The sequence below is a fragment of the Rhyacophila brunnea genome, unplaced genomic scaffold (genome assembly GCF_057557595.1).
Source record: "Rhyacophila brunnea isolate RB1 unplaced genomic scaffold, BYU_Rbru_1.0 scaffold_12, whole genome shotgun sequence".
NCBI lineage: Eukaryota > Metazoa > Arthropoda > Insecta > Trichoptera > Rhyacophilidae > Rhyacophila > Rhyacophila brunnea.
In genome coordinates this window covers 26,325,143-26,339,382 of record NW_028232774.1, presented here as the reverse complement: position 1 = coordinate 26,339,382, position 14,240 = coordinate 26,325,143, and the positions used below count along the sequence as shown (strand labels likewise).

At 35.1% G+C, this 14,240-nt stretch overlaps 1 protein-coding gene across 2 annotated transcripts in view; it reads left to right on the top strand.

The window, feature by feature from the left end:
• Positions 1–14,240, top strand: part of LOC147078003 (uncharacterized) — a 90,617-nt gene that overhangs the window by 62,842 nt on the left and 13,535 nt on the right. For both annotated transcript variants that reach the window (XM_085961080.1, XM_085961079.1), the window contains exon 5: positions 7,829–8,032. In XM_085961080.1, the coding sequence (XP_085817206.1) occupies positions 7,829–8,032 (204 nt within the window). The remainder of the gene's footprint in view (positions 1–7,828; positions 8,033–14,240) is intronic.

Sequence of the window (14,240 nt, the reverse complement as noted above, 5' to 3'; positions counted from 1 at the left end):
TAATTGATATTTCGTAGAAATGATTTTTTTTTCGCCAGCTGTTTTAAGTAAGTTTTCTTGTCTAATACTCATCTAATAGTACACAATATTATGCAAATCAGAACTTTAAAGACAGTTAGTGTATTATTTATCCGTTCAATGTAGGTATAAAACAAAAAAATCGATCACACTTTTCCATTTCGAGCGCTGGGCGAGAGAAACTTTTTTAGCAAAAATTGCAATATTATTTTAATGTTAATTTTCATTTTAAGTAAAAAAAAAAAACAATACGTATCTTATCTCAAAACATTAAAAAGTTTATTTTTTAATTAAAAAAAATTATGTTAGGTAGGTACTTAGGTAGGTGTAAAATATGTGTTCTATGAAAGTTCGATTTTTATTAGTACCTACGTCATATTATGGTATGAATCCTTTTACCATTAAAATATAGTTTAAAGTTTAATAAGTTCTTTCGAATGTGGAATAAAGACTTTTGAAGAATCTATTGTTGTCATGACGTATAGACTCTAGACCGGTAGTTCTCATGTGCGGCCACCAGAGGATTTTGCTGCGGCTACCAACATCATTTTCAGTATTTAATTTAATTAACTTGGCTAACGTTCATATGCGTTATTGGAAATGAGTCATTACCAAGTAATTAAAAACTATTTTAATAATACCACGGTTGAAAAATCTTGGTCGAAGTTATATGTTGACCAAGAATTGGCAACAATTACTTTATTAATATTGTCGACTTTTCCTACTACTGTATACTGTGAAAGATCATTCAGTGTAATGTACTTCATAAAAAACAAATATCGAAGCCAATTGACAGATATTTAGAAGCAGCCATGCGGCTCGCATTGGAAAAAAAGAGTATTGAGGAATTTCCATTTGCATTATTTTTAAATAAATAGATATGTACTAAAATATTCAAATGTCTTTTATTAAATGGACTTTTCTATAGGTAAAAAAAATAGCTTTAATTTGTTCAATCATAACAAAAGTGAAATTTGGTGCGGCCACCAGACGTTTCCGTAGATCTGTCCATGTCAATTTTGTACGGCCAAAGTTAAATTTCACGTGAGAAGACACAATAGAGATAGACGATCCGCAAAGACTAGTTCTCTTGAGTTTTAGCACTTTTTTTAGATTCAAGTGTTTCCTTTCAATTTACTTATTTATTTTAAATTATCATGAAATAATTAATGGACCGTGTGGACGTCAACAAATTTATTGTTTTATTTTAAATATAATGTATAGGTGTATTATGATTCTCGTAACAAACGCAAGCTTTAACTTAACCTTTACTAGCAATCGTAAAAAAGCCCATCTCTCCCGGTAAGAGCTGCATGGAATTTGCATACAACATTCTGATACTTAATCAATTATATTATATCCGCGTGCTATGTGGATTGTTGTTATAGTGTTAGTGAAACGAAGTTGGTTTGACATTTGGAAAGCAAATCTCGGATGCTAATCAAGAACGACTTGTCTTTCTTTTCGTTGTTTCTTTCTTTCGCTCTCTAGTCTCTGGTCTTGTGAGAAACTTGGCGAAAGTTTCTCACACTCGAGACTTTGCATTTAAACTAAACAAATGATAATATAACATATTATTGTTTGAATATTATTATGTATACAAATTGATTCACACACAAGATTTGCTTTGATTTGATCGCGGAAAGATATCAAAACAATTGGCCTCGTGATATGCTTTTACTTGGAATTTTTTCAGGAGACGTTTAAAATTATTGTTATTGAAAGAGCCATAATATATTATTATTATGTGTATGCTCTGTGATGTATTATTCCAGTAAGATAATAGTCATGCATATTATGAAACAAATGGTCGGTAACGACCACCCGCTACCCTATAACAGCAAGGAAGGGTAGTCACACATCCAAACTTATTAAAACATACATTTTGGTTATTGGTAATGCTATGTTGTTAGGAACAGAGCTAATGGAGCCGGAGTGCCGTTCCTGTTCGTGAAATCGGTAAAATTATCGCTCCGTCTCGTGGAGAAAATTAATTGACCATCTGAGCTAGAGATAGGCAATTTAATAAAAAATCTAACACACTTATTTTTATGAAATACACATAAAATTCAATAACTATGTTCTTCAGAAAACTGTCAAGCGCTCCGGTTCGTAAACTTTTATATTTCGAACGCTGGTTAGGAATACTCCGTAGGTACTATTCTATGAGCAATAATTTAGCTAATCATATTATATCGAATTACTATGATTATCGTATATGCTTCATAACTTTGCACTCCGGCTCTAGGATGAAAATGATGTAATATATTCTAACAAATTTTTTTTTACATATACATATTATCTATTTATCTGTTACTACATTTGATCTAATTTTATGATAAGTAATCAGGCAAAGAGGCGTATCAGTGTAGTAAAAAGTGTAAAGTTATAAAACGTATACTCTAATTAATTTTACCATCAGGATGAAGCCTCGAGCCCACGTGCGACTTAAAGCCCACTCAACCAAAATATTATAACAAAAAAACATAACATCGGTGTACTTAAAGCTTATGTTAAAGGGATCCATTTTAAGGGCCCCGTGTCCTTCCCAACTTTCTTATTGCTTTGATTTTTTCTCAGTAAGTACGACCCTCGCAATATTATGTATATTGCCTAAAGCAACCTCTGCAACCTCCGCAATTAATGGAACCACCTCTGCAACAAACTCTGCACCTCTGCAATTGATGGGTCTCGTGGCCTATTGAAACAAACTAACTAATTTTCAGGGCAAATGGTGATATTCAAAATTGTTACGTATTATAAAATATAGCAACAACGTTGATAAAAATTGATTAATTGTTCTGTTTTAATATGAATAAAGTCTAAAATGCTAAAATAATTGATTGTTATGGAATAACAAGTTATTTTTGGAAGCCTCCATAAAGCCTCTTCAAACGTAAATTTGGTACTGTAGCAAATTATAACATTCTAAATTCATGACTTAGGTATTTACATTATCATATTATGAAAAATAGTATTGATTTGTGTATAACGTAATAATCAGAATGAAAAAATAACAACAGAACAAAAAAACCTAATTCGTCTTTTCCCGGCGTACGAAATAATTGAAAGCCGAATGTTGTTAATGTTAGCATGTACAATCTTTTGAGATAGATAATCCTGACAATAGATATTTGGATAAAATATTACCCAGACCAAACATGAAAGTCCGTGTTGTCATATTCAATCATTAACAACATCATGTCCATTTGCACAATTCCCGGACATGTTGGTATAGTAAATTTAAAATCTTCAGACAGAATTTGAATGTTTAATATTTAGCCAGACATCCGGATCGAGACGTATCTGAAAACGATACTCAAACTGTGCAATGACATGAGGGACCAACCTATGTATATATTTTTTTCAAATGCTTTTATTGTTTGAGATGAACAAACAATCCGTCACAATATTTTTATAGAAAGGTTTGCACCAAAAGTAATTCAATTGATAATATTGACTTCTAAATAGGGAATCCAATCCCTGGATCCCGGACAATTTTCGATACTATGAAACCTTCGCGATTGATTTTTTTATCAATCACAATCAATTTGTACAAAATTATGTTAGTGAAGTGTGTCTGCCTGCCTGCGCATGTCACAGGGGGAATCGCCAGATGCTCACGGATAATAAATAACCATTTTTTGTTGTCGTACGCAATCGTAAGAATATCAGAAAAATAATAAATTTGTTCATTTAACCAGCTAGACGCCACTGACGTTCTGGCACGCAAACAGGGTCTAACCGCCAGTGCCACGGACATGCAGGCAGGTATAGGTCTTTCGTTCTACAGGGACACTGTTGTACGCTAAAAACGATTTGAAGTTGTGTTGGTGTTCTTTGGTAGTATTGACACAGGATGTGCATGAAGAATTAAGGAAAAATTAGCATATTTTTATGACTTATTGTTTTACTAAAATATGGAATAAAAATGCGTACATTAGAACGTAGGTACCTGTATATTATTTACTTATACTGATAGTTACAATTCAATGAAAACATCGTGTATTATTATTTATTTAGTTGGGATTGGGAATATACAATGTTTTGGAATTTATGAATTAGCCTTAACGATATCAGTATCGTTATTTAACAGATTAGTTATAAATTTATAGAGAACTAAACAATTAAAGACAAATATAATACCGTAAATACATAATTTTGTTGGCAATGTCATTTAATTATACATATAATCATTAGGACTTCTGAGAACAATTACAAATGGCATATTCAACTATAAGTATAATGCTGTCAAAGTAAAATAAATAATAGAGCATAATAATAAGAACATAATTTCATACATTGGACGCTAAAGACGCGAACAGCTATATAGAAAACCAGATAACAGTCACTATATGAACACACTGTAGACGACTCCAAAGAATGAGTTTATGACCTGTTTATGACCAGCGACTCTCAATAACAATAGAAACTCCGCCCTTTACGCCCCTGCACTGTACGTCTAACTAATTGGTGATAAAGTAATAATTGCAGGCGGTTCTAAGTAGGGTTTTATTACAGGCCTTAATGCATACATACAAATAATACCAATACAGATGCGAAGCAATTTTAGCGTACAACAGTGACTCTGTAAAGTGTATGGACTATACTGGTTTCTATGTCGAATTTTATGAATGTTATCTTTTCTAAAAAAACTGTTTTCATTTCACATTATTATATATATTACAATATGTATTTCCAAGATTTAACGTACACAATATTAACATTAAATGTCTTAATAGTATAAATTATACTAGAAATTTTGACCGATTTTATAAATGCTATTTGTATAAATAAATAAAAAATAATATTAACTATCGAAAAAACGCCAATCCGGGGACCAGTCCTGGGATCCCGGGATCGTCAAATTCAGGGCTCGAAATGGACCGGAACGCACCGGAGCGCCGTTTCGGTTCGTGAAATTTGTTAAGTTATCGCTCCGTCTCACGGACAAAATAATTTGACCGTCTGAGCTAGATATGCCATAGATTTAACAAAAAATCTAGCCCACTTATGTTTATAAAATTTGATAACCTTGTTAATATCCTCAGAAAATTTTCGAGCGCTCCGGTTCGTAAACTTTTCCATTTCGAGCGCTGACTCAAATTGTAATCCCGAAATCCCGAGATCAAAATTTTGACTCGGGGTTTGATTCCCTACTTCTAAATGAGCTCCCCCCTTTTTGAATTAAACACCATGCAGCGATTGAATAATACTTACCTTAATATATTATTATTTATATAAAATATATTTCGCGAAATTGTAGGCTTCCATGCATATGCATATTGTGTTCAATTATTAACAGCTGGGTCAAAAAATATCTACGAAAAACCCATACTGTCAGCCCATACTGACCTTGTTTCGGAACGCTGAACCTTATCAAAAAGGGTAGGGAGGAAGCTGGCTACTTTTGAAAGTAAAAAGTATAAGGGGTTTTCTGGGATGTATGTGAAGATGGAAAATTGTGTAAAAAGTGGGTACAACCTTTATTTTTTGTTTGTGTTGTACGGTGGTTCCTTTATTGTCTCAATTAATAGTGAATGTAATACCGACCATATTGGGCTCTCCATATCCTAAGGATGCAACACACTCATCCAACCACCCGTGAGGCTCTTCTTCGATATATGGAAAGAGAAATACAGGTTCAGTAGACATTAGCTGAGGTAATTTGGTGATGTTTAAGAATACCCAGCATCTCTGAGGCAATGGAAGAAGCTTGCGACAAAGACCAATGACTTCAATTGGTCGCAGTGCTAATTAATTTCGTAAATTCATAGAAACATCATTTTTGACAATCTCTTTGTGACAATACTTATTTGTAAATAATAATTTGAAAAAAGTGGTCAGTGTTAACACTGGAAACGGTTTTTTTAACAAAAAGTACGATCATTCGTTTGAGAACACCCGCTATAGACGATAACACTGGCAGTGTTCCAGCGTTCTTAAAAGAAAATTATCGAAGGTTATGTAAATATAACTATTTTTCGATTCGCGCAAACGCCCTTTTAATTTTATCATTGTCCATGGTAAAAAAAGCATAGATTAATATAGTCAGTTGTTGATAACATTTTAATTGTGAGCATTAAGCTATTACACAGTAAAACAGTGATATTACATAAATTCGAAATAAGCATACTCATACTGCACATGCACAGGTAGGTACACACATATTATTTAAAAATGGAATATCAATTTTTAAATGTAATTTGTACAAATAATTACATGATAAAAAGAACTTTCTGTATACAACGCTTTTCAATTTTCTGTTGAATCATATAAACTTGACTTGACGATCAAAAAAATTTGTACTTGACAGAAATAATACTGAAATGTCATTTTGACATTTCATATTGATTTCCGTAGTAACGCACGTATATATTAATAATTTAGTTGCTAGGACCCCAGACTCCTAGCAACCAATAATAGTGGATCGGATTACGGATTTCTTCCGAAATAACTTTTCATACGAAACAGAATTAACTGAAAATAAATTCAATTCTACTTAAAGATGGCTAAAAGTATTTAAAAATGCATTGGCATCGTATTCTGATATATTCTAAAAGTTTCAAATGTCTAGCTAGTCGGAAAGTTAGTTAAAAATCGATTGCAAGATTTCTACTGGATAAACAACCACCGGACAAATAAGAATACGACCTAATAAAAACGTTGTAAAAAATTATAAGCCATTAGGTCGATAAAAGGCAGAAATAATTGGACATTGATCACTTACATCAGAATGAAGTTCATTTTATAAAGGGGCGGGGCTTTTGAATAATATAGTTAGAATAACGTAGCAACCATAAAATTAACACATAGCTTAAAATCCTGGTATAATATGAGTGTCGTAGCAAACGAGAACTACTAGACACAAGTCGCAGAGAATCGCCGACCAGATGATCGTTGCAGAGAGCGCTTGATAATTTTAAGAAAATATTTACTTAGTAATTTCATTTTATATGCATTTTATAAAAATAAGTGTGTTAGATTTTTTGTTATACGGCTAATCTAGCTCAGACGGTGAAATAAACTGTTCCACGAGACGGAACGACAGTTTTGAAGATTTTATGAACCGGAACGGCGCTCCGGTGCGCTCCGGTCCATTTCTAGCCCTGGTTTAGATATGGGAATATCCTGCGGTGATGAGTAAGGTACACTCGTCAGCCCGGCAGTGTACACCCGAATCTATTGTGCATCTACTCTGATCATTGAACACTATAGCAATACTATCTATTGCACGACAGGGTCGACTATATTGAGGTCGTGACACTGAATTGGTAATTACGATCGTAGTGCTAGCTCTTGATCGTATTCGAATGCAGTGCGATAGCTTGCTCGCAATAAATGAAGATTTCCAATTGCCTATTTCGTTCAAATTATTACCTGGTGGCGCTTTTTGCAGTGGACTGTATAATTTTAAAGGTGATGTGGATTCCGTATCTAGAGATGGGGGCGATTTAACAGGATGCCAGAAACTGACCTTTTATGATGTTGACGATGGTTCCATGGTCTGGTTGTACTATCAGTCGCGCGGTATTGTTTGTCTGGGTTACCCAGTGCGCGGCACTTGACGGTACAATGTTTATGGATGATATGTGAGGTTGATGAATGATGATGATTGATTATATGAATGATGAGAGCCGGTATCACGGCTTGGCAGTTATTCAGAAGTATCACTTGAACGACGGTCACACTATCAAGCTGACCCGGCTGGGGTTCACGAAACACTCCTGAATCAGTCTGTACAATAACGCTGTGCAGAAACACGCATCAGTGGTATTCTTGCTCTAATAAATTTTATTCGTTTCTCCAGGGGAAAATTTGGCACGGTGTACCACTGCCGGGAAAAGGCGACGGGGCTTGAACTGGCCGCGAAGTTCGTGAGCGTCTCCCGGCGCGAGGACAGGAGGAACGCCGAGCGAGAGGTGGACGTCATGCGGCAGCTGCAGCATCCGAGGCTCATCCAACTGTATGATGCCTTCGACACGGGGAAGCTGTTGTGCGTAGTCCTAGAATTGTAAGTGACATTTAAATTATTATAATAAGTACGTAGAAACATGATTAGACCTATCCGAGTAATTAATTAGAAGTAGGTACGATCGTAAGTGCTAATATTTGGTACAATGGTCTCTATGTGGGCCTTAAGGCATCTTACGCACTGTCGACTGCTCCGGAAATAATAATTCCCGGCAACTAGAAAGTGTGTCAGGTTGCAACAACCGTGTGCTTAAATTTAATGTAGATTTCCTTTATTTTGTCCCGTGGTTGCTGTCAAGTTGCTGGATACTGGTTAACAGTGTGTAAGGGGTTTAAGTCCTTCAGACCATGAAGAAAGGTCTTCTTATATAAAGGTATTGTTAGGACTAGTATTAATCAGAGACGTAGATACTAGTTATTCCCATAGTATATAGTTGTTTGAGCGCGCAGACTCTTGCGAACTAGAAACGACACGTGCAGATTTGCGAATAGTTACAGTTTGATATTTTGTTAGTAATGTATCCGTACAACACATTTCTTAGAATCGTAGGTATTGGACTCATGAAAGGATAATAAAAATACTGTGTAATAATTACAAGATAAAAAGAACTTTTTATATACCACGTTTTTATATTTTCTGTTGAATCATATAAACTTGACAATTATATGTATTCATAATTTAGGACAAATAAGGCAATTGTCAACAAATCATTTTTTTTCTATTTTGCAACAAACAAACAAATATAGAATACTGAAATGTCATTTTGATTGCCATAGTAACGCACGTATATATTAATAAATTAGTTGCTAGGACCACCCCCTTAGCAACCAATAATAGTGGATTGGATTACGGATTTCTTCCGAAATAACTTTTCATACAAAACAGAATTAACTGAAAATGAATTCAATTCTACTTAAAGATGGCTAAAAGTATTAAAAGAATGCATTGGTATCGTGTTCTGATATATTCTAAAAGTTTCAAATGTCTAGCTAGTCGGAAAGTTAGTTGAAAATCGATTGCAAGATTTGTACTGGATAAACAACCACCGGAAAACAAGAATACGAGCTAAGAAAAACGTGGAAAAAATGGGGCTGCCTAGGGGCGGCATTTTATCTAGGGACGTCACTGGTGTCAGAAAAGAAGAAGTATTAAACCTGGCTGGAATACAAGATACTGAGGGTCTTTCTACCCTTTCCAAATAAGCTACGTAAAATTTTCTGAGGAATTTTTCAAGAATACCAAATTGCTGTTTGTTTTTTTAGAAAAGCTTTGTTAAACCAGTCGTTTTGCATTTAATTGGTTTTATAAGTCCGATATTAGAACATTTGTTTATTTAGTAGTTTAAGCTAATTCTCAAATGTGTTTGTTTACTGACACTCGCCAAGTTTTAACACATTAAACGTATGCTATTTTTTTTAATAATCCTACGACTTTGAAGCACAATACGACTAGGGAGGAGCTTGAATTTCTAAGAAAATTTACCTACAATAACCATTTTTAATTCATAACGTTTGTTTCATTTCAAATTCATAGTGAATGATTAACAACAAGTCCACGTGAAAGTGGATTCTCATTGGCAGATAATTATTGTGTAGTGATCGAAAGTCGAAAGTGATCGAAAATCAACCGTCATCAATATTATCAGTGTTTTCATGTCGTAATGTTATTTAATTACCATCAGGTAACACTCTTGTAATGGGTAGGTTAAAATGGAGGCAGTGTTGAGTGATTAGTTGTATGATTATTTTCCCACCTCTCCGACGCCGGTTTCGCAAATGAATCTGGTGACATGAACTCGGCAAGCAACAAGTAGCGGTGACCGGTGTCTTCTCCATTCTTTACGTTTGCTTGTTTATTTTTTGGCTCCGAATTCTTGGCACAGACAACGGTCGTACTCAGCGAGCACGAATTTCAAATACAGCCAGGGCTGGTTCAATATAATGTCAGTTATAACAATAAATAATTCCTATATACGTACACCATACGTTTGTAAAAGAAACCTGCGCATATTATATTCTATACACAAGACTGCTATCGGCCGCTATCTAGGGTAGGAAAGTATCCAAGTATTATCACTTATAGTAACAATTACAATAAGTAAGTTGTAATTGTTACAATAAGTGCTATGTTTTAACAGCACCTCTCTTGGCTGTGATAAATTTTATAGTGAGATAGACAGTTTTGACAGTTCAGACGACTAACTTATTGTAATTGGTACAATAAGTGTTAATATTTCGATACTTCCCTGTCCTATTTAGCTGCCGTAAAGGCTGAAAGCAGTCTTGTGTATAGAATAGATGCGCAGAGCAATGTCAAATACCTATACACACTGTGATAATATTTATTGGGTTATTTAAAATAAGTAATGAAATTAATTTTGTGTGTTTGAAATATGGTTCGCTTTTTTCAGGTTTGTTAGTTATCTATAAATTCGCAAAATCAGATTGTCGACCTCTCTTATATGCTCTCTAATAACTATTAGGAGGTTTTTTGTAATAAAATACAATGCCGAAACTTGTGAAGATTCCAACGATGACTAATAGGCCATCCATGGACTGAAACCGTATGCGGTTTCGAACCGTGTGCCATACTAAGCTTATCTTTTCTGTTCATGGAAATATATTTTCACATAGTATATTATAAGCATCGCCATCTGATAATATCCGTTTATACCATACACTTACACTTACAAATTTAGTGAAAATATATTTTCATGAACAAAAATCATAAGTTTAGTATGGCACACGGATCTAAACCGCATACGGTTTCAGTCCATGGATGGCCTCTGACTGATTTTTTAAAAATGTATTTATACTCTCAATACCAGTGGCGAAGGGTGGAGGCAGGCTGTTACGATCCGCCATAAATAGTGCACACTAAACTTTGTCAGTCATACGTATTTATTTTCATTGAAATATAACTACAATTTACAGAATTTGATGGTGTTGGTGAGTTTTTGAAATTCAATTAAACCCTGCGAAACCAAGCCATAATAGATAATAGTCAAAAAAATACTTGTCTATCTATAAAATTATGCAATTAAATCATACATAACTTTGAATATTTTATAAATAGAATAATATTTTTTTTATATATTACAGTTTGGTTTAGGCAGGGCTTAATGAATTTAAAAATATGAACCAACAATATGACAATATAAATGTATTCTTAATCCAACGAAGACAAATAAGTTTGAATAAGTATGAGCATGTGTGCACAATTGTGTCGTATCGCCCAAAATATTATACCAAAACTATTATGGATTGGTTTAGACAAGGTAAAACAAATACGTATGACTGACAAAGCTTAATGTGCACTGTTTATGGCGGATCTTAACAGCCTACCTTCCCTTTCGCTACTGCTCAATACATATGTAACATGATAAATTAAATTCATAGAAGTATAGTAAAGTTTACTAACGTAATGCATGTTTTTTTAAGTAGGTAGCTATATTATAATAATGAAGCACAGTCGCGTAGCAAGGGATCGGCGAGCGGAGCAGCCGCCCCGGGCCCATTCCGGGTGGGGGCGCAGAAATGGAGGTTCGTTGAACGTGGAAAAATTAAAATTGTAAATTATCACATGACGAAAATTCGCGATAACTTAATTTTATACTTATATATTATTCAGAGTCACTGGTCAAAGAAATGTTTTTCAAAAAAAGTTCCTACCTAAATAAATGTGTTCACATTTTAACTTTCGAAAATATTAATGCAAATGGGACAATAATAATATAAAAAGTATCATTGCACGCATTAGGCCAATAATTGTTACGATGGAGGGTGCAAACCTATACGTGGTCATAAGGGTTTACCCATTCGTTGCGTCCAACGTAACTGTTGCGTTGCCCATCAGGTGGCCATTAGGTATAATGAGCATGTTATTTAAATGTGGTAATTAAATAGTAATTAAATGTTCCGCGGTGAATGAGTTAAATGTGGTAATTAAATATTAATTAAAAGGTCTGCAGCGAATAGATTAAGCAGTGTCCACATTGGTAACAAGTTTCTGGCAACCTCATTGAATTTCGATTAAAATAATTTATGGTCATATGAATTATGATAATTATCGTGAAATTTAATGAGGTTACCAGCAACTTGTTGACAATGAGGACACGACATTAGGAGCATCGAAATATTTCAGAAATCTACTAATATTTTAAATTTAGATATCGCTTATATTATTTTTCTTTAATCCATTTCACAGTTTATAGTTGTGCAGTTAAAAAAAAGACAATATGTATATATTATGTTAGATCTTTGTACTTAGTAAATTCGATATCAAGAGAATGGGAGTTTAATATTACCGTGCAGTCAATAATGGCGCGCTCCCCTCCACTCAGAGGATTCCGGCATCTCCATGCGTAATTATTATGGATCCTAAATTCTTGACCAAATATTACTTAGTCATTAGTGCAATGTTTCCAGATCGTGAGCAATTTTAAAAGCATTGAACGGAATTAACGGACGGAGGATGATCGACCATGGTGGCACTATGAAAATAAAAGCAGAAAACGCTGGGCTGCATATAAACCAGTCAAAAACTAAGTATATGGTCAGCACACGCGATCAGGTACCGCTGCAGAATATAGACATAGCACAGCATGCATATGAAGGGGTGGACAAGTTCACGTATCTCGGATCCAGCCTAAATACCCAAAATAAGACAGCAGAGGAGATAAAAATCCGCCTTATCTCCGGGAATAAATGCTGGCATGCCTGCAAGCGACTGGTGGGGTCGAAAATACTAGGCCGAAGAAGTAAACTTCTAATTTATAAAACAATTATAAGGCCAGTGGTCACTTATGGCTGTGAGACTTGGTGCTTAACTCAAAACGAGGAAAACAAATTAGCTGTCTTCGAGCGCAAAATACTCCGCAAAATCTTTGGACCCACGTTGGAAAATGGAAACTACAGAATAAAAATGAACCACGAGTTGGAAGAGCTGATTGAACAGCAAACAATCATAAGATACTGTAAGTCCCAAAGACTACGATGGGCGGGACATGTGGAGAGAATGCCTGAAGTTAGAGCGCCAAGGATCATGACAAAGTGGCTACCCCAACGGAAGAGACCCAGAGGCCGTCCAAGAAGGAGATGGGCTGACGCCGTAGAAGTGGACTGGCTTCATATAGGAAGACCCGGTAACTGGAGACGTGTGGCGAGAGACCGGAGTGAGTGGAGAGCGGTTGTGGAGGAGGCCAAATCCCACCCCGGGATGTAGCGCCATGGAAGAAGAAGAAGAACGGAATTACAAAATTATTGGAAGAACGATCCTTAGGTATTATGATTGTGATAAAAAATAATGTTTTGTTTAAAAAAAAGTCACCTCTGACCCAATAATCTAGGTGCTTATTATTTATAAAAAAAAAATATTGACATGTGTTTGCACTTTTATTTAGTTAATATCACTGTTTTTCATTTATTAGCAAGTCGGAATCCTTGGATTTTATGGGACTATATATTTTTAAAACAAATATCCCCGACTATGTCCGATCCAAATAAGATCATATGGGCCTCCACCAGGGCTCGAAATGGAACGGAACGCACCGGAGCGCCGTTCCGGCTCGTGAAATTTGTAAATTTATCGCTCCGTCTCGTGGAAAAAATATGTTGACCATCTGAGCTAGATAGGCCATAGGATAGAAAATCTGACACACTTATTTTTATAAAATACACATACGATTTGATGACTATGTAAATATCTTCAGAAAATTTGTCGAGCGCTCCGGTTCGTAAACTTTTCCATTTCGAGCGCTGGCCTCCACAGAGTGGAGATTTGTATTAACAGATTTTGTTTTACGAGAAATGGATGTCAGCCACTTGCTCAACCTATTAAGTCCATACTCTGACTCTTACACAAATTGAACAACAATATGTGCACTTTCCAGACTCAGGATTCGAACCTGGGATCCATGACGCTATAGGTCGACGCTTAAGCAACGCGGCCATCGTGGGTGTACAGATATATTACTTGTAATAGGTTCAAGTTTTATGTTACGCAAGGGGGCGCATTTTTGTTAGTGCTCCGGGCGCTAAAACACCTTGCTGCAGCCTGGTGAAGCATTACGAATGAGTGAATCAGGTAACGGGTGTAGTGTAATATTCCTCACCCTCAAAATATTAACATGTGGTAAAAAATGTTATAGGTACCTACACACTGCCGCCGATGTTACACAATAAGTTTTTTTTCTAAATGCGCGTCATATTTTGTCTAATATTTTCATAATACCTTGTGTCTATCAAGT